The 27,200-nt window shown below is 38.7% G+C and overlaps 1 protein-coding gene across 2 annotated transcripts in view; it reads left to right on the top strand.

Moving 5' to 3' along the window:
* Positions 1 to 27,200, top strand: part of ksr2 (kinase suppressor of ras 2) — a 103,919-nt gene that overhangs the window by 4,739 nt on the left and 71,980 nt on the right. For both annotated transcript variants that reach the window (XM_039803687.1, XM_039803689.1), the window contains exons 2-3: positions 12,724 to 12,864; positions 15,066 to 15,216. In XM_039803687.1, coding sequence (XP_039659621.1) covers positions 12,724 to 12,864; positions 15,066 to 15,216 — 292 coding nt within the window. The remainder of the gene's footprint in view (positions 1 to 12,723; positions 12,865 to 15,065; positions 15,217 to 27,200) is intronic.

The raw sequence follows: 27,200 nt of genomic DNA, 5'->3' as shown, positions 1-27,200 counted from the left end.
TTTTATGTTAAAAATTCACAGTAGCAATGAGATCATGATTTTATTTTGGTGTTTGGGCCTCTTCAGGTTTATGAATATGCTTTCAATGAATAATAATATGAATAATTATTATAATAATAAATGTCTTTAGGATCTAGCACCTATGTATCAGTGCACTGATAATGCCTTTACACGTGGTGTATTTCCTTAAATTTTAACGTATACCAGTTTGGTTGCTTAACCCTCCTGTTGTCCACGGGTCAAATTTGACCCCTTTTTAAAAGTTTCGAAATTTGGGATTCTTTCATCCAAATTGTCCAAAAATGACATGGATGGTTCCATACAATGCTCCTTGTAAGTTAAATGAAGTATCAGTTCACTTTTATTGAATTTTGGGTGTTTTATTTTTCTTTCAAAACAGTATCCTCAAACTAAACTTTGACAAAACACAAAAAATTTATATAATTTCATATAAAATAGGTTTCTCGACCATGAATTCGAAAAATAAATTGTGTAAAACTAGTGGTAATACATTGGTGTGAGTGGTGTGTACACTATACTGATAGTAGTGTAAAAGAAACAAAGAAAATGTTGAAAAAAAGCGATAAAAGTGTTCAATTTCAACTCAGCTCTACTGTATAGTGAGGCCCAAAATTGTTCCAGAGCAATGTATAAAGAGATAATTTGGTCCTAAAATAGAAATATTTCTCAAATCTCTTGTGAAAACATACCTACACTCAGTTGTTTGGTGCTTGAAATCAGTTTACAAAAGTCTTGGGTTCACAAAAGTAATATATGAATAAAATAGTAAATAAATTGAAATTTTGTAAAATCGCTTTTTGAGTATCGTTGTCAAACATCGCTTGGACTCGCTGGTGCGTCTTTTGTCCTCAGAGGGTTAATTACTACAGAATACTGCAGCTCAGTATTGCTAAATTTGGGTACTACCGGTTAAGGAATTGCAATTTTAAAGTACACTATACACATAGATGTGTACATTTTATTACATGACTTTGTGCTCCCACCCCCTTTGGCTTTTTCAGTTTTTATTGTTTGAGAACATTAAAGGGGATGTAAGGTCTTTTTGATACATTTTGTCAACTTGACCTTTTCTTCCTTTAATATATTTGAGGCTATTATTTTCATTTATTTTTGCCCATTAAATGTCCACGCAGTTTAAGACACAGGGTGGGCTTGTCTTCTTGTTCAGGAAGCATTGATTGATGTTGCGCTTCTGTAACATGATGGTGAAAAAATACAAACAGCATTATTACAGGGATTCTTCATGTCTAGCAGTCAGTGCAAGGGCAGAGGCAGAAGGTAAAAATAAAGTGTTAAAAACATGGATCATTTTCAGCTTGTGGGGTGCTATTGTTAGCCTGCTAGCCCTAGCAGCTTATGCTTGTGCAATATGCACCTGCCCACAGTACAGGATGTTCAGTCCCTTTTAGTTTTCTCAACAGCAAGGGAGTAAAGTTTGCCTTGCCAAATCTGCTCTGACGGAGTTTTAGGATGGTGATGCTGCTTGGTGGTCGGTTTTTCACATTATATCAGGGGAATTAAACTAACATTACCCGGGGGCCACTGGCCACACACCAAGCAGGGCTACTTGAGTGCTCAGTGTAAACAATTTTTTTTTTTTAACTCTTTAAACTCTAAAGTTGAGTAACTTCCTTTTTCTCTTTCCTCTCCCTTACTTATTAATACTGTTTTACATGTTTAGTCAAGTAAGGTCTAATAACACTTGAGATTGTATTCTTTAAGAACGGCAGCTTCTTTGTGTCTTGCAGACATTGCAGAGATATTTCAGTCTGGACCAAAGTGGTAGCTCGACTGACCCACAGCTCAACAGACTGGTGTTACCGTTGCGAGAACCATGCTGCTTCAATGGCTAAAAAGAAATTTAGGATTAGTTGACATTTACTTAAAAATCTATGGGGGTGACTTTTTTGAGAAAGATAAACCTTGATAATAGAAGTATTATTGATACTATTTCTATCTCACTTATCCTGCTATCATTTGCACTGAATAATACCCAGTTAGACTACTTTATGTCATGCTTTATTATTGCATTGTCATAAACAAATAACAATGGCAAGATATATTTTAAGTGGATGTAGCCTGAGACCAGTGGTGGAAGAAGTATTCAGATCCTTTACTTAAAGGGGTGATATAATGATTATATAGGGTATTTCACACTGTTCCTTATGGTCTCCTAATGGGGTATGTAACATTAGTTGGGCTGAAAATGGCCTGGTTGATATTTTATTGGCCCTTATGCATCCCTGTGTTTTGGCCCTATTTGTAACAAGAGCTTTTCTTCCAAATATGGTATGGTCATGAATATTTAGATGAGCTGCGCGCTGCTTGGTTGAGCCTTATCCCCATACACACATGTAGAGACGCGCGCTGATTGGTTGAGCGAATCGCCATACACACACATTAGAGACGCGCGCTGATTGGTTGAGCGAATCCCCCATACACACACATTAGAGACGCAACAGAATCTCATATTTCAGACACTGCAATGTTTCATTACCAAATTCACTTCTGAGACTTTTTTATGCGAGAAATCAACTATATAAAGCTCCAATATGGGCCGTTTTACTAAAATTGATGGCTAATTGCAAATTTGGTAAGACGTGTCGCACTTTAGGAGCTCCACATAGTCTGACGAGAAAGCGGCAGCCTGCTGGGCTCCATACCCAGGGCAAAGTCACCCTTTGTGGATACTGCACTACTGGGGCTCTGCGGCCGGCTGCCGGCATAACTATAATATATTTACGGTTTGAATTTCGTCACGCCACTTATATAACATCATTCCCCAATGTCTTATAAAGCTAACCCTTGTGTCCGATTTGATTTTAAGGCATTTTTATGAACGCGAGGCGTCTTGTTGTTGAGCAGTTAGCTAGCTATATGTCCCATTCAAAACAATGGGAAACGATTGCAGCTAGCTAGCTAGCTACACTTTCGGCATAAGTATAGTATATATACAGTTAGAATTTTGTCACGCCACTTATATAACATTTACCCCAGTGTCTTATAAAGCTAACCGTTGTGTCCGATTTGATTTTAAGGCATTTTTATGAACGCGTTGTTGGCGTAATAATTTTTGTCATGGCATGAATATTACAGGTTCCCCAAGGTCTTACAAAGCTTAGCTAACACTTGTCCGATTTCGGATTTCAATTGAATGCATTTTTGTGAATGTCAGAGGTCTTGTTAGGAGGATGCTAGCTAGCTCTCGTTAATGGACTCCAGCTCACCGCGGCTCTATCAATGAGACTTGCGGACAAGAGGCGTTTATTTCCCAGATTGTTTGTTTAAATAACTCAACACACATATCCATTATAAGATTAACTGGAACCTGCGGGCTGCGGTAAGAGATTGCGGGTGTAACAAGCTCGCTGACCGCGCTCTCAGTCACTCACCGGCCGGCCGGTAGCAGGAAGAGGGGAGGGAGAACAGCGAGCTGGAGGCCCTGGAGCTCTGTCAGGGCAGCGGCGTGTAGTAGTCCAGTCACCCAGAAAAGGGTGAGTTTGCGCGGGTATTGAGCACCGGGCCGCCAGCCGAGCTCAATTGAGCTCACAGCAGGCCGGGATCTGTGACGGAGGACAGGCAGGGCAGCGATGTAGCAACCCAGGCAGCACCGGCCACTGAACTCCGACACACAGTCGGACAAAATTTGCAATTAGCCATCCATTTTCATAAAACGGCCCATATTTGAGCTTTACATAGTTGATTTCTCGCATAAAAAAGTTTCAGAAGTGAATTTTGTAATGGAATAGCAGAGATCTGCGTGACCTAGATTCAGAAGACTACCTGATCTCAGGTCAGTTGTGTAGCCTATGTAAATGTTGGGGCGTGACCGTTCTCTTAATACACCCATGGGCGTGACAAAGGTACTGGTCCTGAAATGCTTACGTAAGCATCTAGCTTTGTTGAGATTCGCCTTTTTTCAGCGGCAGTTTCAAAATATGAGATTTTTATAGTAAAGGGGTGTCAATAGGATTTTGAGCTTCTATGTATGTCCTATTTACCCACCGAACTGTCGTTATTGATATGTCAACTTTGACAGGGTAAAATCGGTTTTGCATTCTATCACCCCTTTAAGTAAAAGTACTAATACCACACTGTAAAAAATACTATGTTACAAGTAAAAGTCCTGGATAGAAAATGTTACTTTAAGTAAAAGTATGTAAGTATCATCAGGAAAATAGCCTTAAAAGTAAAAGTACTCGATGCAGATAAATCCTCACATTTTGGAACCCGGAAACGATCAAAACAGTTCTGTGTTGAATCGGCTAATCATTTCAGCTGGACATGTAGGCCGTTATATTTTTGGGTAGTTTAATTTATAATAAAACATCATATTTTATAAACGTGTAACGTATAATGTGTTTTGTCTGCAAAAATCTTAATTTGTAAAGTAACTAGTAACTAAAGCTGTCAGATTAATGGAGTACAAAGTACAATATTTCTCTGAAATTTTGTGAAAACAGAAGTAGAAAGTGGCATGAGAAGAAAAAGTACCTCAAATTTGTACTTAAGTAAATGTACTTAGTTACATTCCACCACTGCATGAGACTTATAGATATTGTAAGACTATGATCAGTAAGAAGTCAACACATTTAGCCAGGTTAAATGTGTGCAGCCGTGGGCAGCTGCTGTAGGGGTTTCTGCATTCAGAGGTGACTTGCGAGTCCCTCCTCCACAGGTTTCTACTTTGGTATGCACTGATTTAGGCCAGCGCTGTCTACTTTCTAGCAGTCATTTTGTAGGTGTATGTTTGGAATAGGGCCATTAAAATGTATCATCCTTAAGTCTTCAAGCATCACGTCACCCACTGTGGGCCTGGGCATTATTCTAACATTGTTTTAAGCAGACCGATTTTTTTCAGCTCAAAGTTGCTTCACTATTCTTGCTGTAAATCTTGCTTGTCATGTTATAGGAAGTAAGTACAGTCAAAACAAAATATCTTTTCTTCAACATATTAATTCTTTTCTCTGCAATGTCACTAAAAAGATGTATCAAACGTAAAAATATACTGTATCTGATATAGTTTTGCAGATGTCTCATACTTTAATCATTTGCTCCTGGATGTCGTTAGCTGCTTGTCTACGTGCAGCACACTGTGCTCGAAGTAAAAAGTTGCCAGATCACAAAGTAAAATGTACAGTATACATGTTAACAGTCTGGCCTTCAGTATGGCAGAAAGGGACATGTTTTAATGACTATTAAAGAGTTGTGAACAAACAAAATATAAGCAGTGGTTTAAATAGTATTCAGATCATTTTCTTAAGTGAAAATAAAAGCAGCAATACCACAGTGTAAAAATACTTTATTATACTGTAAGTAAAAGTATTGCATTCAAAATTCTTCTTCAAAAGTACTCAAGTATCTATACATTATCAAATGTTGAAGTACTCATAATGCAGAAAAATGGCTGCTGTGGGTACATCTTACATATTATATTATTATTACTGATGCATTGATGTGTAGGTAACATTTATATTGCAGAGGGCCATGTTTGAGCTAAATACAGTTTGTTAGTTTAATCCATAACAAAAAACTGATTTAATGTTTTGTGTAAAATCTGTAAAGTAACGAGTAACTCTGGCTGTCAAAACTGTTTATTGCAGAGAAAACTGTTTTCCCAGATGTAGAATTCAGTAAATACTGCAAAGTACAACTACCTAAAATTGAACTTAAGTACAACAGTTGAGTTTGTACTAAAACAGGATGCCTTTTGGGGTTGTCCTGAATTATGAGCTGCCTTGTTTGCATAAAATATATGTATTTGATATACTTACAATATAAGCAGGGTTCAAAATGAACTTTTTACCAGCCACTCAATAGATTACCATTGTTTTTTTTGGCTGGTGAGTGAAACAAATCTACCAGCCGCTTGCATATTTTACCCGCATTTGGCTGGTAGATGGTGCTAATGTTGAAGCCTTAATATAAGTACCGGTATATAGTATAGTAGACTATGGTCTGCATTGTCCCTTTGCATAAAGGGGAAATCCTTTAGTCATTTAGTAATTGATTCAAGCCATAAACTAAAAGTTGTCACTTAATAAGGGGTCAGTCAGCATAAGAAATGGAGTTCAGACTGGCTGTGGAGGAGCAGAGAGCAGAGATCAGAGAAGAGTGTAGATTAATTATAAAATCTAATGATATGCCTATTCCTGTCTGTGACGACTGACAAGCAGAGATTTTACCAAATAGATTCACAGTAAAAATATATACAACATAAACGCATGATGACATTATTTATTATGATATATTTTTATATGTATATGACTTATACAATTACTTATGTATTCATTCCATGTATTACTGTTATAATTTCATTTATTATTTAATTCTTTATGCATTTATTGAAGATCTATTTAGATTATTTTGTGACCCCATGACACTAGAGTGAACCCAGCTCTGTCCCACGAAGCACCCTTTCATTATCTCTTTACTTCTCCAGCACAGGTTCACTGCCAGGTCATTGCACTGTCCTCCTACTTACCAAGAAATAGCTCTTCAATTAGCAATACATTTTTAATAGGATGTATTAAATAGAGCAGTGTCATAAATAGGATACTGTTTGCCATATAATTGAAGGCCAGGAGAGGAACGCGCTATTAACTGCAAAATATTTCAGTATATGTCACTTACTTTCAACCTAAAATACAGGTAATATGAAATATGAGAAAATTGTGGGATATGATAATGACAACCTCCCAAAAATGTATTATTAATTAAAGTGTGACAAGCTAAATTAATATAAATAATACAAATAAGTGAATGGGCTTTACACATGAAGTTGACAGCTACACTGGCATACTTCAATAATCACCTATTACTTTTAATAACAGGGCTATAGTGATAGATTGATAAAAGCATTTTACATGATTCAAACAATAACCCCTTTTTTAATGGATTTATTCAACAGTTGGGTTCATTTGTTCAACACAAGCCTCTTGCTGTCATGTTTTTAATTTCATGTTTTTGGTTCAGCATGAAATGTGTTTTGTAGTCCCCCCTTCCCACCGCTGCTCATCATGTTGTTATCTATTCAATTCAATTCAATTTGATTTATAGTATCAAATCATAACATGAGTTATCTCAAGACACTTTACAGATAGAGTAGGTATAGACCACACTCTATAATTTACAAACACCCAACAATTCCAGTAATTCCCCCAAGAGCAAGCATTTAGTGTGACAGTGGGGAGGAAAAACTCCCTTTTAGGAGAAACCTCGGGTGGTGAGGAAAACCTCCTTTCAGGGAGAAACCTCGGACAGACCCAGGCTTTTGGTAGGCGGTGTCTGATGGTGCCAGTTGGTTGTGTGATGAATAGTGGCAATAATAGTCACAATAAAGATAATGGAAATATGACTAGAAATAGTAGTTGTAGTAATTAATGGCGTAGCAGGGCACTGCAGGGTGTTACAGGGTGTAGCAGGGCGTAGCAAGGCACTGCAGGGCATAGCAGAGCACTGCAGGGCATAGCAGGACAGCTGCAACCATGATTTAGGTTCCACCCTAATCCAAGGAAAACTGCTGGGCGAAAAAACATAAGGACTCTGGGGAATAAGCTCCCCAGAGCTAAGTTAGTAACAAGCATTTCTGGGACATGGATGCACACAGATGGAAAGAGAGAGGAGAGAGGAGCTCAGTGTGTCAAAGGAAGTCCCCCGGCAGTCTAAAACTATAACAGCATAATTAAGAGCTGGTGCAAGGCAAACCTGAGCCAGTTCTATAAGGGTTGGTAGATGACTCTGATGACTATGAAGAGAAGCAGAGAAGAGAAGGGTGCCGTGTCTGGCGCAATACACCCTTCCACGCCGGTCTAGGCAAACGCTGCAACTCCTCACTCCCTAACTATAAGCTTTACCAAAGAGGAGAGTTTTAAGTTTACTCTTAAATGTGGTGACGGTGTCTGCCTCCCGAACCCAGACTGGGAGCTGTTTCCACAGGTGAGGAGCCTGGTAGCTGAAGGCTCTGGCTCTCATTCTATTTTTAGAGACTCTAGGAACCACAAGTAACTCTGCATTCTGGGAGCGCAGCGCTCTAGTGGAACAATAAGGTACTATGAGCTCTTCAAGATATGATGGTGCTTGACAGTTTAGAGCTTTGTAGGTCAGGAGAAGGATTTTAAATTCAATCCTGGATTTCACAGGAAGCCAATGCAGAGAAGCTAATACAGAAGAAATATGATCTCTTTTCTTAGTTCTTGTCAGAACAATAACATGCTAACTTTAGCATGCCTGAAGGATTCATCGTTAACAATTACCAATTGAGAACAATCAGATTAATAGGATTTAAACCAGCTTAGTGTGATTCCTTTAATGCCAACTAAATGTTCCAGTCTCTGTAACAGGATGGTATGGTCAGTAGTGTCGAATGCAGCTAGTAAGTACGGAGACAAGTCCTTTGTCTGTAGCAGTTAGAAGGTCATTAGTAATTTTCACCAGTGCCATCTCTGTGCTATGATGCATTCTAAATCCTGACTGAAAGTCCTCAAATAAACTATTACTATGTAGAAAGTCACATAACTCATTAGCGACTACCTTCTCAAGGATCTTGGAGAGAAAGGGAAGATTAGATATAGGTCTGTAGTTGGCTAAGACCTCAGGATCCAGGGTGTTTTTTTTCAGACTAGGTTTTATCACAGCTACTTTAAATGACTGCGCTACATAACCTGTTAATAAAGACATATTGATCATATCTAGTAATGAAGTGTTAACCATGGGTAACGCTTCTTTAAGTAGCCTTGTTGGGATGGGTAGGTAGATGGCTTAGCTGAAGAGACTTTTAACATTAATTGTTGAAGGTCTATAGTATAAAAGCAGTCTAAGTATATGTCAGGTCTTGTCGTTCTTTCTAGTGGTCCTGCATTTGTAGGTGAACCGTTAGAAGTTGAGGGAAAGAGGTGATGAATTTTATCTCCAATTGTTATAATTTTATCATTAAAGAAGCTCATGAAGTCATCACTACTCAGAGCTATAGGAATAGATGGCTCAATAGAGCTGTGACTCTCTGTCAGCCTGGCTACAGTGCTGAAAAGAAACCTTGGGTTGTTCTTATTTTTTTCTATTAGTGATGAGTAATATGAGCCTTCTTATATGTTTTCAGACTGTCTTGCCAATCTAAACAAGATTCTTCCAGATTGGTAGAACGCCATTTACTTTCAAGTTTTCGTGAGGTTTGTTTTAATTTGCGAGATTGGGAGTTATACCAAGGTGCTAGTTTCCTTTGTTTCATCATCTTCTTTTTGATGGGAGCAACAGAGTCTAAAGTCGTCTGTAGCGAGGCTGTAGCACCGTCTACATAATTATCAATTTGGTAGGGACTAAAGTTAACATAAGAGTCCTCTGTTATATTAAGTCACGGCATTGAGTTAAATGCTACTGTTAGATAGGCATCTAGCTTTTATTTAATTTCATATAATCGGGTAGTAAGAATTCGAAAGTTATTAAAGAATGGTCTGATAATAAAGGATTCTGCGGAAATACTATTAAATCTTCAATTTCGATGCCATATGCCAGCACAAGGTCGAGGGTGTGGATAAAACAGTGCGTGGCCTTATAATGTAATGTTTTCCATGTTGGATGTAGAAGATTAAGAACAACGCTTTCAAATGAGTTGTAATTTAGTTTAGGTTTAGGATTAATTAACAGGCATGAATCAAAGGTGGCTGCAACTCCCCCTCCTCTGCCAGAGCCTCAAGGAATTTGAGTATTAATATGACTGGGAGGAGTGGCTTCATTTAGACTAACATATTCTTCATAACACAGCCATGTTTCGGTAAGACAGAATAAGATCAATTTCATTATCTGATATCAAATTGTTTACTAGTACTGCTTTAGACAGGACAGAGATCTAATATTTAATAATCCACATCTAATTTTCCTATTCTGTTCTATTATTGCAGTGGTAATTTTAATTCCAATTAGTTCTTAAGTATAGCTCCTCTTTTGTTTACCTTTGATTTAACTGATCTGAGTCCGGGGACAGACACCGTGGTTATGGGACTATGAGTGGGCGACTGCTCCAACGGAAGCACAGAGAAGCGCGTAGCACTGCACCTCTGATTACTGATTTCAACCTTGGGTTGTCATGGTTTATGACCGATAATAGACTCAGTCAGATTTCTTGATATGAGAGCGGCTCCGTCCAAAGTGGATGCATGCCGTCACTCCTAATCAGACCAGGCTTTCCCCAGAACGCCCTCCAGTTATCTACGTAGCCCACATCATTAGCTGGGCACCACCCCGACAACCAGCGGTGGAAGGATGACATGCGGCTGTACATGTCATTGCTGATCAGGTTTGGCAGGGGTGCAGAGAAAACTACTGAGTCCGACATTGTCTTTGCATATGCACAAAGTGACTTAATATAAATTTTTAGTGATCTCCGATTTGCGTAATCGGGTATCATTACCAGCTACGTGAAGTATGATCTTACTGTATTTACAGTTATCTTCAGACAGCTTTAGATAGGATTCCACATCGCCTGTGTAAAGAGACACATTTCTGACCTTTTTTAGCACTAAGAAAAACAAGAATAAAAGTTACAGTGCAGTGTAAGAAATTAACAATTTCTTAAAAAAAAAATGCAGCATCTAAAAGAAAAGTCTTCAGCCTTGAATTAGAAGAACTGAGAGTTGCAGCGGACCTGCAGTTTTCTGGGACTTTGTTCCAGATAGGTGGTACTTAAAAAAACTGAACGCTGCTTCTCCATGTTTAGTTCTGACTCTGGGGACAAATAGCAGACCTGTCCCAGACAACCTGAGAGGTCCGGATGGTTCATAGTGTAGCAGCAGATCAGACATGTATTTTGGTCCTAAACCATTTAGTGCTTTATAAACCAAAAGTAATATTTTAATACCAATTCTTTGAGACAGTGTAAAGACCTCAAAACTGGAGTGATGTGATCCACTTTCAATGTCTTAGGGAGGAATCGAGCAGCAGCGTTCTGAATCAGCTGCAGCTGTCTAATTGATTTTTTTAGGGAGACTTGTAAAGACACCACTACAGTAGTCAAGTCTACTGAAGATAAAAGCATGGACAAGTTTTTCCAAATCCTGCTGAGACATAATTCCTTTAACCCTTGATATAATATTAAGATGATAATAGGCTGACTTTATAATTGTCTTAATGTGGCTTTTGGTATTCAGGTCTAAGTCCGACTAGATTTCTGTCTTTGTCCGTTGTTTTTTACATTGCCGATTGAGACCCTGTTTACACGTACATGGTTATTTTTACAAACGGAGACATTTCCCTTCGTTTGTGTCCTTCATTTACACGCAAATGGAGAATTTGCCTCTGAAACCGAGTCTTTCTAAAAACTCCGGCCAGAGTGGAGATTTTGGAAATCTTTGTTTGCACGTTTGCATGTAAACTGAGACAAACGGAGGTTTAGGCAGAGGAGAGAGAGAAAGAGGAAGTGATACTTTGCTGTTGTTGCTATTTTCGGGATTCTGATTGGCTAACGTGGGCTTGAGCTACTCGTTACACTGCCACCTACAGGTTTGGCGTGCTCTTGGCTGCATTGACGGCATATATATATATACACGGGTACATGTAAACGAACCCTTTTCTGGAAACTGACAGCTGTGCACAATGTTATTTTTGAAAACGGAGAGGTTGAAATGTCCGTTTATCAAAATAGCCGGCCATGTGTAAACGTAGCATGAAGCTAAGCGCCCACTTGTTCCTCTGGCTCGATTGAAAAGTCAGTTCCTCCGGCTCCAAAAACAACCACCTCAGTTTTGTCTTTGTTTAAAGTTCTGGCACATCCAATTGTCGATTTGTTCAATGCACTTACTCAGTGTTTGTATTGGACCATAAGTCCCTGGTGATATGGTTATGTAAATGTGTGTGATGTCTGCATAATCATTATAACTTATATTGTTGGAAGGAGGCATATTTTAGATTTATTATGTTTGCCTAAATAATAAGTAGGTCAAAGGTCAGTGTGAGAAAATTGTTGCCAAATCTGGCGGGATTGAGTGTCTTTCTCTCAAACTCTTTGGTAGAATTTAAACTTATTCCACAGGGGCCTAAAACGTCTGTCTATGGTTTCTCAATTTATAACCTGCCTCCACTGTCCAAATAACAATTTTTTAACCAATGAAGTCCCTAACTTCTTTTTGCAAGGGCAACCACGCCATGATAGCAGCAGAAAAAGTTGCAGACAAAACAATGCAAAATCAGGCAAACAGATGATACAATATGAAAGAACAAAACTAAGAAGGGTAAAATGAGGCTAACAATCCCTTATTTTTTTTTTAAAGAAAGGGGTTTTGAAAAATCCACTGTAAAGACCTGTAAATAAGGTGTATACATTGTTGTTTGTGGTGCTCTAAAAATGGTGTTTGAACAACTTCTCTTTCCAGAAGTAAAATCATGGTCCCATATGACTTCTATGGCAACTATTTTCTTCCAAAATTGAAATTAGACACAACATTGAATTCATGTATAATCTGTATGTTGCTGTGGTTTAATTGTATCCTGCAGCTTTAATATTTTTTATAAAGATAAGCAAGCTTTTCAAACGCTACAAAAACGGTCAAAACTTCAGTATTCTTTTTGTGTTATGTGTATGTATTTTGCATCAGTGTTACATCAGTATACAGTTGATCCCCGAAAAGACCATAATGCAGGGCTATGTCCAGTTGTTGGTTTACTGTCTACACATAGTGATGAGGTCACTGTATATGTCCCTCTTGTTCTCAGGGGAAGTTGGTAAAGTACTTCAGCCGCCAGCTGTCCTGTAAGTGCAAAGTGGCCTTAGAGGAGCGCAGTGTCGAGCTGGAGGACTTCCCTCGCCTCTGCCACTGGTTCCGCATCGTCAACTTGAGGAAGGAGGTCACAGAGGTAAATATGTCCAGCCAGATGCTCATCTTATCTCCCATAATAATAGTGTGAGAATGTTAGATATTTTTACTCAAATATAAAATCTGGTATCTGATAATGAATAGATCGGTAACAGAGAGTGCTGTCTAACAAAATCTCCCCTAGGTGTTAAATTGTTTTGATATCTGATGACTGTGAAGGCCATATAATATGATTTACATCATTTTCATAATCATCAAACCATCTAGTGACTGCTTGTGTTTTTTATGGAAACATCTGCATTTGTTGCATGTTTCTTCCATAGTTTTAGGTATTTCCTTTATTTTGTCTCCTGTCTGAAGTCACCTGTGTTCACCGTTCACATTCTTTACTAGAAAGTGATCACTAAATGACTAAGTTGGTTAACTTGAGTGTGCAATGTGTGTGATTTGCTTTTAGTTTGGTGTTTGTTTTTTGTTTTTGGAATTGATGAACTAAGCCATATTATTTTGGCTAATATTGATACCATGTTAGTGAGTCAGTCTCTTCTCAAGCCGCAGCAACCCCCTTTGCTGAATGTTCCAGCCACTGCAGTAGTGTTTTAAGCTGCAGTTCCTCTAAAGGTCAACTTTTCTCTTGAAATAGAAATGTCAATCAAGTTTTTCCTCCGAATTTTACACTCTCAATAGTTACTATCACATCTTCTAATGTGTGTTTTGGTTTGAGAAATAATTGTTCCATTAATGAGCCATTGAAGCTTAAATTTGATTTCCAGGCATTTTTACTTGATCAGCAGGTGTCTCAGCCCATTACAGTCAGCCAAGGGGGTTGCAGCTTTTTTTACTTTAAAATGTAGGTGTGTTTCATTTGTGGCAAGAGATAAACCCAAATCCATGCATTAAAAGCTCAACAGACAAGCCGGCGTTTTTACAGTCCATCACCTCTTTCCATTCTTAAAGCTACATTGTGTAAGAATTTCTTCCATCTAGCGGTGAAATTGTATATGACAACCAACTGAATATTACTTTCTAGCCCCTCCCATTCCGAGCGCATTTTAACTCCTACGGTGGCCGTATTATTCCAAGAAGTACGACTCCGTCCGTGAGTGTTCCTTCCAGTGTAATAATAGTTTTACGTTATTTTGGTACCATTTCATTGCTAACATCAGCTATCAGGTTCCCAAACATATGCAAGCTAATGTTAGTAAAGTATCAGTGCTATCGTTATTCTGTATATTGTACGAGATTAATAGCGTAAGGCAGTGTTTACAGCGTAGGAGAGAAGCAACAGAGGTTTGTGTTTTTAATATATTTCTCTGAGCAGTATGAACAATCATGTCAATGAAACCGAAATTAGCTCTTAGTATCGTTCACACACAGCTGTTCTAGCTGTAGCTAGTCTGTGTTACAACTCCATTACGTGAGTTGTCTGCCAGGGAAATCACGACACATATGATTACGTTTATGTTACAAGGTAGACAATCCTTTTTCATCATTGATGCGAGGAAAACTATCCTAGACGTCGTTCCGCATTATGCACAACCATGCTATAGTTTGTCAAGCAACTATAAAACTTTGAATTTACACAGATAGGCAGAATTACCTTTTGAGAAGAAAGCAGGTAACTTCGGCGTCCCTTTTTAAAATCCTTGCTCGTTATGAGCTCTTTCCATCTTGGAAAAGCCACTCCAATATTAACTTTGGTCTTGTTGCTTTGCCTGTCGCGTTGTCGTTTTAATTCTCTTTTTAACTTCCTTGGCGACTCCGTTATTTTCTCCCCCTCCCTGACATTCGTCACGGTGCCACTGAGTTTAAAAGTGCAAAAGGCGGAGATATGTCCCTCTTTGGCTAACGTATTTTAAAGATGGAGGCGCAACATGGCGGCCGTCATTCGAGCGAGTCGCTCGTATGTATTCTGAATGATTCTGAATGGCAGATTCTACGCGTACGAGAATACTTTCATTAGTTGGTGGAAGTAATTACACATGAATGATATTTGTGAAAGAACAAAGAGATTTTTGCTAAGAAACAACTCAAAAAATTACACAATGGAGCTTTAACTGACAAACTGACTTAACTGATAAACATAATCACTGAAAACGGTAAATATTTTCTCTACGTCTTTTCATTGTCATTGGAGGCTGCCAAAGTGCTTCTTTAACTGTAAACCATGCGATCCATGTATTAATATAAGATCTTAACCATGTGTGTGTCATGTGTTTGCATATGTGTGTGTTTTTGCAGGAGATGAGCCCAGGTGAGGTAACCCTGGAGGGCCTGCTGGAGATGAGCGAGGAGCAGGTGTGTGAGCTGCTGCAGAAGTTTGGTGCCAACGAAGAGGAGTGCGCCCGACTCAACGCCTCCCTCTCCTGCCTCAGAAAGGCCCACCAGCTCGGTAAGGGTCCACCCAAAACACACAGAGATGCGCTCACACAGAAACACACACATTCACTGAAACACCTGCATTTAAAGCTATAGTGCGTAGTTTCTGTCGCCCATATGAGGAATTCTAAGTAATGACAACAACAGTGCCGGTGCATCCACACGATGCAAGCTTTCGGTGATCGCCCAACACCGCCGCCCCTCCTCCACTCAGTTGCTAGTAGCGTTTAACCGTCTAATCAATGAGGACACAAAGGATTAAAAAAACATGATGGCGTCTTCAGACGGGGTAATTATCATGTAATTTTTATGACCTCTTCGTCTCCAAAGCTAAACGCCGCTTATGTCACTGGACAGCACCATTTTGTAAACATACAGAGAAATACAGAGAGTTGTGTAGAGCTGAAAGTCTTAATTAGCTTTGTAGCTACTCATTTGACAATGGCTTGAATGTAACAGGCGTTCATTAATATAAAATAGTTGCGCACTAAAGCTTTAAATGTCCTTTAGAGTTATCAGCATTTACCGATACTGTGCGTAAAATTACATTCCCAACTCATTTGAAATGTAGATTTTTTTTTAATAAACTTCTGCCTAGCTTGAAATGATCCGCCGTGCGCGCTAACAAAGACACTCTTTATAAGTAGACTTTTTTTTAGGTGATTGACAGTAAGTGGAGAAACAGTGCAAAAATGAATGCCAGCAGTAATGTTATCTGTCAAAAGGACAAACCAGCTAAACTTCTGGTTGTTTCACCCTAAAATAAAAATTGTATATGCAGTACTTAACTTTGACATTCATCAAAAACATGCCATACATCTTATTAGATTATTTCCTCTATTGATGCTGCCATTGATTGCCATTAATTTATCTTTTCAGGATGTTAAAATCTTGTGTCTTGCTTGAGGTAGACAGTACACTATAGAGAACACTTAATCAACCTTATTTATTATGTTTTCTAATATATATATATATATATATATATATATATATATATATATATATATATATATATATATAAATATAAAAATAATATAATCACCAATCACTTTTTGCAGTGTAATACAGAGCAGGGACCATTGTGGAAAATTCTCTCTGGTACATTCAAGGACACACTGCCATTTGAGACTTGAAAGCCAAATACTGAAGAGCAACTTATTTTTGTTAAAATTTTTTATGCTTTTGTTAGACAGTTAACAGTAGAGAACTGACTGGAAATAAGAGGACAGAGATAGGCTGACATGCAACAAAGGTCTCCAGCTGGACTCAAACTAGTGTCTTAAACCTATAGGTAACCGGTATGCAACTAATAGTAACTTATTTCATTTCATTTTGTAACTAAATTCTTATAATTGTTTTCACAACAGGTGTGTTTACTTGTTACTTGTCCTCTGGGCCTGATTTCCCAACAACATGGCTTATGAATTCTTTACTTTTGGCAGTCAACTTGCAAATCTTAGACGTTGGAGGATCCTTAAACTTGACAATATGTCTTTGAGAAACAAATAATGTGAGTTTAAATATGATTTAGTACTTATGTTAAATATCTGCAATTAGATTTTTATATAAACAGGTAATCAATCTAAAAAATCTATAGAATGGTTCAGAAACTGGCTTGCAGTGATGTAAATATTTGCAATTTGTAGTTAATGAGCCAAAACATAGTGATGCACAGTATAGCAGAAGGATGCTTGTTTACATCCTATACTATATTCAGCAGGAACCAACAATTACCTCATTATCCCGCTCTATGAGATGTGTATACATAAGATGTGTGACATGCATTTTGCCATTTTTTTTTATGAATTCACAAAAGGTGAATTGTTTTTTAGCTAGAGATGATGAGATGAGATATACAGTAGCTGCCTTTTATCATGTGTGTATCTATTACTTATCAAGAGTGTAGTCTGTAGTATAGTTTAGGCCACAGTGTTAAATAAAGACTAACCCTAACAACAAAACAACAAATGAAACCCTAATATAAAGAAAATAAGGTGTATAAAAATAGTATTATCTCAATATATATAGTAATATAGTATTCAGTGTTCAGATGATTGTGTTTGTGTAAATGATGCGGATATTAAAAAAGAAAGCTTTGTAATACATAAAAGTTCATTATTTTATGTCACAAAAACAAAGTTTATTAGTGATCTGTGACATTATCTTTGAATTCTTCATGCCCTCACCAAAACCATTGTGTATATTTATTATGCCTTTATTAATGAACTATAAAAACGAGACTAGAATTTACAGCAGTCATCATCTGTAGAATGTAACAGTCAGAAAACGTTACCTTAATTAACTCAGCATTCATTAAGTTAAAATACATACATATATGCTAGTTAGTTTTGCTGTGGTGTTAATTCACTGCCAGTCCAAGAGATAACTTATTAAATACACCGTATGCCCAGTATGTTTGTGTTTCGGTAGGTGGCACTATTTTCTTCATATGTTTAGCCTAGAATCTACTGAAACTACTTGTGAGGCAGACAATTCATGTTTTTCAGAAATAAGACCCCTGTTTAGAGCAACAGCTTTGATGATGTAAAAAATCACTGCTATGGTATAATGAATCATTATTGCAACAATCATTGATAGCAATTTAAAATATTTGTGGGGTGTTACTTCAAATGCCTGTGTCATGCATTCATGTGATCATATAAAAGAAGAAGACTTATTTGAAGCAGAAAGCCATGTGTTTGCCTAAAAAAGTCAGCAAACCTCCTGTCTGGAATGGGCAAAATGTCAAATATGAAGCAAAAAATACCATGTATGATGGTCTTTTTGCTCTTTTGACATCATTTTAAAACTGCACCGCTTCTCCTTTACAGTAGTTGTTTAATTGAACTGTATCATAATGTATTCATTATTAGATTTTTTTTTTACCAGTTAGAATTGACAACTTACTCTTTACATTTTCATTAGTACAAGGACTTAATATATAAATCACATTTATCAACTCACATTCAACCTGAGCAGAGCTCTAATCAGCCTGAGGACATGCAGAGCCTTTTAAGAACCCTTAAATATACGTATATATATTCTATTATCCTGCAGTGATGCATGTGTTTTCATCCACCCATTGAGTCACATGTTTATAGTGCAGAAAAGAAGACCAAGTTACTTTTGTAGGGGTTAAAACCTATAGCCACATAGTTATTGTTTTTTCCTGCTTTAAATAGAGTTTCTTTTCTAGTGAAAACGTCATTTCCCATTCAGCTTTTCAGGTTCGCCAATCCTTTCTTTGAATTTCAAGTTTCTGAGCAGTGCATTGTCAATATGTAGTCAAATTGATTTGCAGATCAATTGTTATTTAGTTTTTCTGTAAAAGACAAATGAATTAAACTCCATGTTGTGCCACGTTATCTGCTCTAATGGCTGGTACTGTATATGAAGCCTTTGTCCAACCGCTCCTCTACAACAAAGTAAATACAGTAGGAATACCTTCTTACCTCTTACGGCTAAGAAACTTGAAATATAAAACTCAGTGACCTGAAGTCTTAATGGTCTGTGGTCTTAATGTAGCATTATAACGTCAGTAAAAGCTTCCACTTACCACAACAAAAAGCAGCTCTCTAAATATTTGCCTTTGTTGATGTACTGTATGTTCATGTGCACATGTTGAGCTACAGTGAACAACATTTTATTTTATTGAGCATTTATGAAGCTGCAGAGGTTTATATAATTGCAAATATTGTCCGCGAAGTAAATAAATGGTAAATGACTGCATTTATATAGTGCTTTTATCCAAAGCACTTTACAATGTGCCTCTCATTCACCCATTCACACACACACACACACACACACACACACACACACACACACACACACACACACACACACACACACACACACACACACACACACACACACACACACACACACACCGCTGGCAGCGAGCTACCATGCAAAGCGCTGGCCTGACCATCGGGAGAAATTTGGGGTTCAGTGTCTCAAGGACACTTCGACATGTGGGCATGAGGAGCTTAGGATCGAACTGCTAACCCCCACTCTACCTCCTTCAATTCAAAGATGGTCGAAAAGTATTTGTTTTTGTGGCTTTTACAAACAGTGAGGACTTGCTAAGGCATCTACTGTGATACTACAAGTGCATTTCTTTGTTTCATGGTTGCACACCAGGTGGCGTTGCAGACCGCACTTTGTTTTCAGTATGTTAAGTCAAAGCTTTTGCAGTGATACACTTGAATCAGAAGGTGGCAGTAGATCATCACAAAAATTGTAAACCTGTTCGATAACATATTCGTTTCTCCTTCACTCCCAATTAAACACACACACACACACACACACACACACACACACACACACACACACACACACACACACACACACACACACACACACATGCACAGACACTCTGTTCTGTAACAGATGTCCTTTTAGATGGAAGGCTCTGCTGAATAATTAACCAAATTAACTTGATGAGTAGTTTTTCTTCAATGTGCCCTTAACAAAACTGTGCTATATTAAAAGAGGGTTTTATAAGAGGAGGTTTAACTTGGCTTTTCTCCAAAGATTTTTTTTATGTAATGAATAAGGATTCAGGCATATAGACTAACCGGTCTTTTACAAATCCAGGCTCTTTGTGATTCGGCAGGTACTTAGCTATCCTCTCGAAACATTCACACCTCTTTGTTGCTTGTTTGTCAGACTACTGGAGTTGCTCGCCACCTGTGTGCTTCTCTAACCTTCTTTTCTGTATCATCGGCTTGATTGGGAATGGAGGCGGAAGTTGTCCAGAAAGTCAGCCAGACAGACAGGCAGGCGTCCCCTGGTCAGGGAGTCCCAGCCGCCCCTGTCTCAGTCCAGCTGGGTTCAGACCAGTCAGACTTTAGGCGTTTTTGGAGACCAGCTCTCTTTTGCCGTCACTGTCTACGACTTTGGCTCTGTGCACACTGCATCTAAATTTTTCAAATTTTTTCCCCCCATGCACCTGGTGTAGATATTCTTTTTCTAATCAGAAGTGGACATGGTAATAACTAAATATTAAATAATTTATCTGATATATATTGATGTATACTCTTGACCTTTGTTTCCTAATGCTCCATTGCAAGAGTCCCAGACCCTCACATCCAGGGGCATAACGTGGCTATGACCAGCCTTCCTGCTAAAACTAAAGCTCAGGCTTCTTAACATGATAAGCTGGGATGGAAGAGATTTGTCCGGATGCTAACTATCTTCTGCCCAAAGCCCCCAACCCATTGCCCTCTCATATTGGCCTGAAATAGAGAAACACTGTAAGAATGATTTGGTTAACAACGACTCTTTCCTGTAGCAGGTGTTGAATTTGCTGGTAAATGATTGATGATAAACTAATTTTTAGCCGTCTAGTGGTGCGTTCACTCCAAGGCGTGAGTTGAAATATTTGCAGTACTATAGACGGTACTGTCAGTTTCTACAGCACTGCATTATGCACTTTAACATGTGTTTTATAATCAAACTGTCATTTCTGTCAGTTAAATTAAAGGTGAGCATGAAGCTTCATTCTTCATTTAAGAAACAGTGGCGTGACAAATAAATTCAAAATATTTCAGTCAAGGTCAGCTAGTTTTTTCGGAGCTTTCAACTGCATCTGACTTTCTTCACTGGATGGAGATAGCTCAGTTGTTATCAAGTGAATGGAACATGGAAACCCCTGTCTGTTAAAAAATGGTCCGATGTGAATGGCCTTCCTGATCTTTCTCCGGCCTTCCACTGAACTCCTGCTCGATGACTGTTGATCCATTCAGTTGCTGTCCATGGTCTTTGACCTCTATAGTGTTCCTTACATTATTACATTTCATATTCCAGTTTCCCCTACAGGGGAGTTGCTACGCTTTCATTTTATGGATATTTATGTACTATGTTATGTAATCAGCATTGGTAGATTGGGGTGGTAGTGCTGTACTTTTCATATATTTATGGATGAATTAATTGAACGGCTTGTTTAATCAGAGGGCAACAGCACATGCAATGGGTGCATATTAAGGAAAGCCCCCTCCTTCTTAATGGCGTACAAAGCACGGCCTGCTGAACTTACACACTGCGAACTTTGAATTCAAAAAGATTGTTACAGATTATATATTACATTTCCTCCCAAGTCATAGCTGTTGTAGGAATTTCAGATGTAAAAGTCACAGCATTGACCAGCATAGATTGGGAATGGGTTAAAGATCATGAAGGCAATTTACATCTTACAAATTTCAACAGAGATATGGGTTACGATCTCCCCACATATATGACCACCTGTTATCACATGGACAAAGTGTTATAGTGGCCACACTTAGCCAACTCCATCCACTAGAAAAGAGGATGTGGTTGAAAGCTCTGTAAAAAAGCAAGTATGTTAGGTAGGCACTAGTACTATCAAGGGTTACATCTCGTATGGACAAGAAACTGCCAGCAGCTACTTTCAGAGTTTACCGTGAAGGTTTGGTCTGTTTGTGTCTTTCTCTGTGTTTGTTTCATTTCTTCACTGTCTACCTTTTTTTTCCCCTGTCATCCAGCTTGTTGTTTATCAATCTATTCTCTGCCTCTTCTCTTTTCCCATTGCCTCAACCATACTCCCCTCCCTCATTCCCCCACCCCCTTTCCCTCTCTGGCTCTCCAAAGGCACGCTCTGGCGACATAGAGCCACTAATTGGCTCTCTAAACGGGGGGCTGGCTGAGATGTGTGAATGCACCACAGCAACACCACCACCATGCAGAGCGGAGAGAGGCACTTTCAGCCTAGAGAAATACATGCTGTGCAGCAGCTTTCTTCATATTCTTAACCAGATGGAGCTTGGAGAGGGAGATATGTCATAGCTTCGAAACATTGCCACGTTTGCACATCTGTCTGTGGGATTGTGCAAGTACCTGTGTGTCAGCATGTACACATGCAAGAGTAGAAGACGTGCCTGTTTTTAAGGGTTACACAGCCTCATGAGAGTATTTAGTACTTATACACTGCTAAGCAAGAAGCAGAGGATGTTCTTACATCTTGAGTCTGTTTAGAATTATATTTTTAAAGGATTTACAGATTTATGCTACATATGTTGTTCCAGTTTATGAGTCATCAGGAATTATTTTAAATTTGGCAGACATGGACATTCATTTTACAATCTTGGCAGTTTATACATCACATAACATCACGGAGCAATAGAGAACATAATAAGTGAATATATGTTGCTCTGTAACGGTGGAGGAAGGAAACTAATGCAAGTTAATAGAATTTTTCACTACAGGCTCTTGGGATTGCAGTCCACGATGTGGATGAGTCATACAATTCGGAGGCAGCCGGTCGGTCCTGTGTGCCGCAATATACACACATTATCCAGCCCGTCCCTCTAGACGAGTCCTCACGCACACACACACACACACACACACACACACACACACACACACACACACACACACACACACACACACACACACACACGCACACAATCATTTTCACATGGACAATTTCTTGAATATGAGTCCTTCTGTTGATCAGGATAATAGTGTTGATCTTGCTCAGCACGGCAGGTCTCCTTGGTGCTTTTCCTTTGTAATCTTTGATAGCTAAAAGGAATGTACCCATGCCCAGCCTTGAGACAGCTTCACATGCGTGCAAACACCTAATTGGCTTCAAATGTCATCAGCAAAAAAAAAAGAGATGAGGAGAGGAAGGCACAGGATATGCAAGAGGAGGAGAGGAAAAGAAAGTGAAGGAGGCATGTGGGGAAAGAGGGAACATGGAATTACATGAGAGAAAATGAGGGTGAGAAAGAGGCAATGACGACAGGAGGTGAAGAAGAAACGTCATGTCGAGAAGAAAAGAGCAGATGCAACAGGGAAGGAAAACGACCAAAAGAAGCATTGACCGAACCCCCAACACCCATCTTCCTGAACACCCCAGGGTGGTCCTTATTAGCTGTTAACTAATTAGCAGAGTCTAACTTTGAGCCCCACTGATTACACTGCAAGAATGTCCACAAACCCTCAACTTAAAAGTGTCAAGATTAAAAAAGGGACACTGCATCTATTGAACACAGCCATTGCCCTTTTCGCCAAATCCTGTTTACAGTGGCAGTAAGATAAACCAGCTTTTGTCCTGGTGGCATTTCACTGCCATTTAGCCCAAAGAAGCAACACACCTCAAGGTAATTAGTCCAATTAAGAGTCTGTTATCTGCCTTTCTCAAAGCCTCACCGCATGTTAAGATTGCCCCATTAATGGTGTTGGGGTGTGCCATTTGCATTAATCACAGCAGAGGAGAAGCTAAAGGCTTCAGGTACATTGTTTGGTTTGACAGTTGATGTGGAGATGCAGGGTTATTCAAGTGAGAGGAGAGAATGGAAGATTGATGATGATGATGATGATGAGGCTCCAAAAATTACATCTGAAGTCCTGCATAAATGCAAACAGCATTTGCCAATACATGGGAGTAAAGATTGGTCTATTAGGAAATTATTGCTGGAGAATGTGATTTTGCTGAATTGATTGCTTGCTCAAAGCATCATCATTTCTTGTACAGTTTAAAATGAAAATTGTGTATTTTTTATGATCATTTTGTACTATGATACAGTTTAAATATAAATGCATCTCAAAGAAAAGTAGCAATAAAGTAAAAGAAAAGCGACATTGTAATGTGAAGCAGTAGGGGTGCTTTCACAGATACAGTACTCATAGCGTCAAACCTTGATATCAGCAGGCTACGGCTCTGTTGAAATGGGTTCTACAAGTTGTAATAAACCACAAGACTTTTATCAAAGCTCTTCATGAAAAGTAACTTCTAAAACGTACTCTCTAACAAGCACAAGCCACACAAATTAACTGAAATCGCAGTTCTCAAAGGAGTCATGCTCAGTCTGTGTTCTTCATCTCATTTAGGGAGTTTTTTTTATTTGATTTGCCTGAGGCTTTTGCTTAGGTGAGATCATGTGAAACAAGAAATTCATCAAGTCAAGTCTTGTTACTATTTTGCTGAAGCAGTTGCTAAGATACTAGTGCGCTTGATGAACAGTTTTCATGAGTGTGATTCAAGTTCATTGCTTCTCCTGCAGAGAAATTTCACTTGGGTATCAGCTTGATAAGCACTGTCAAAAGCATTTCGCAAGATGCTAATTTTTAAAATGGACAGTACAAATTGGCACCTCGTATGTCCGGTATTAAGCACCTCTTTGTCTCACTAAGGTCTGGCTACACCACACATACACTCTAGAATAGGAGAAAAAAACACTCATTTACATTAAGCTCCGAATGCAGCGATTTTGCCTCTGCAAAATGGTCATGGGAAAGAACTTTGTCGGAACATTTGCACGTACAGTAGGAAGGCGAGCTGTGGATGACTAATTCCATGCAAAAGAAAATGCCACATAAAATATTAATTGAAGTTAATTGTTTACACAATATAGTAAGGTGAGCTATTTACATTTGATTTATACATCGTTAAACATAATTTGCTATTACCAGTGTATCGCTGTAACTCACTTCATCCACAGCAATCCCCACCAATCGGTCCCGAAACGTTGGCATTTGCAGGATGGCTCTCGATCTAGCGTTGCCAACGAATGTTTTCGGTGATTCGTATACGATGGAGAACTGGCCAGCAACAATTTTTTTTCTTTATCTTGCTCTGCAGCGACCCCCCCTTAACTGCAGGGTTCTCACCTGTTCCTCCATTATTGTGAGGGGGACACAACCAAAACCATGGCATTTACACGCCATGTCTCTGTGTTTAATGTTATTCGCGAACTAACTGCAGATGATAGGCCATGCTTGGAAAATAAAACTTTTCTCCATAATCGGTGTGCAAACATGCCAGCACGTTGCTGTTAGATAGTAAATCTCGTAAACATATTCTTTGTAAAACATTCACCGAAAGAACCAAGCAGGAGGGCCTTATTGCACGGTCCAAATTTTTGTCAAAACATGCCATTTTCAGCATGCAGCTTGATAGCTCGGAGGTTGTTGTTTTTATTTCCCGTAGGAACGAAGCAATTTGGAGAACAGTAACACACTGATAGCAGACAGGGAGGGGCAAAGTCGGATGTCAGGCTTTATCCTGGCAAAGTACTTTTGTCGCCCCAGACTAAGCACCTCTAGACCTGTCCAAGCTTCAGCCTCAGCTTTCTGTTGCCAGTCTGTATTCTCATTTTCCGTGGTGTGAACTCTTCAGTGGCTGTTGATTAGTTTCAGTCATTCATGGGTCAAGCTGAACTTTTACATTTGTGAGTGGCCTGTTGTGGTTTTATTGCTGCTAATAAAGGAGGCTTGATTGAGCATCCCCCTCACTTTTGTAGATGAGCGGTCTTTTGGGCCCACTCGTCCTTTCTACATGTTGATGTCTTTCTGAAGGGGTTTTTAGGATTGAGATGTGGGCCTCTTATTAATGTGGGTTCAGGTACAAGTGTAAGTGTGGTCCTCAGACAGCCACACTGAGGGTAGAACAGCAGCGACGGCTCCACTCAAGAGACCCTTCTGATGTGAATTACAGTCAACAGGGTATATATTCCAGAGGCTAATCAATCCTCGCATATGTGATCTGTATAGTCAATGTAAAATATTAATTTGAGTACATGTCTTCAAATGTAACCTCTCAAGTTTTCCCAGCAGTGAAACCCAGCAAGTTTCCACAAAATCAACACCAGGTTCACTCATTAGAAAAACTTCAGCCAGCGAGCAGTGACATAATTAGGTTTACTGTAATGTTTTGTGTGCATTACTGTTTTCGCAGCCTTTGACATATGTTTTGGTAAATGTGTCATAGGTAAAACTATAGAGCCACAAAGTAGGAGTATCCGCTGATTCTTGTGTTTTCACCACTGTTCTCACATGGGAGTCTCCTGTGTTGTTTATGAAAAGTATAGTGTAGTATAGTTTATTAATCCCGCAAGGGGAAAGGGATATATATATATATATATATATATATATGTATGTATATGTATATGTATATGTGTGTGTGTGTGTATGTAGATTCTCACTGAAGGCATCAAAACTATGAATGAACAAAAAAATTAACCCTGACAAGGCACACCTGTGAAGTGAAAACCATTTCAGGTGACTACCTCATGCAGCTCATTGAGAGAACACCAAGGGTTTGCAGCGCTATCAAAACAGCAAAGGGTGGCTACTTTGAGGAATCTAAAATATAAGACATGTTTTCAGTTATTTCACACTTTTCTGTTAAGTACATAATTCCATATGTGTTCATTCATAGTTTTGATGCCTTCACTGAGAATCTACAATGTAAATAGTCATGAAAATAAAGGAAACGCATTGAATGAGAAGGTGTGTCCAAACTTTTGGCCTGTACTGTATATACACATATATATATATACATATACTGTAGCATTACCCTTTTACTGTTTGAAAAAAAAAGAAAAGAAAGATATTTCCTGATGATGTTCATCCTTTTTTTCTTATTATGATTCAACCAGGAGATTTCAATGCCTAAGTGCTAAACTGGACTTTAACCTCAGGAACCGAAGATGCCAAAGTCCTCCCACTTTGCGACTCTATTCAAGGAGTAAAGTCAATGAAAGTATGACATGTTTAAACAAAATAATGTTCCACAGCCATTTGACATAAATGTTAACCTCTGCTTTTAAGGTTATCTGAGAATGACTGAAATAACTACATTAATTTGCTGACGTATTAACAATTAGTACACCCTCCCAGCCGCAGGACATTAACTGCACCACTGTTTCTGTTAAAACTAAATGTTTTGCTATGTTTCTGTAGCGATAAACATAACCTTTGGTGAATGAAAACTTAACTTAAAACTTTTTTTTTTTTTTTAATAAGCAATGTAAGAATCCCCCGTCAAGATGACTAAAGAATATTTAAAAAATGAAAATGAGACCCTTGAAAGTCCCTGCATATCAAGTCCCTTGTGTCTGTGCACCCGTCTTTTCCCACAACTCAGCGTTCTTCGCGGCCTCTTCTTCATAGCATTAACGAATAGGAATAGCTGCAGGCTTTTTTTCCATCAAGTTTTGCAATCCACCGGGACCTTTTATGGGAGATGTTTTT

This window comes from Perca fluviatilis, chromosome 6 (genome assembly GCF_010015445.1).
Source record: "Perca fluviatilis chromosome 6, GENO_Pfluv_1.0, whole genome shotgun sequence".
Lineage (NCBI taxonomy): Eukaryota > Metazoa > Chordata > Actinopteri > Perciformes > Percidae > Perca > Perca fluviatilis.
Note: the sequence above shows the minus strand (reverse complement) of the source record. Positions and strands in the feature narration are given on the sequence as shown.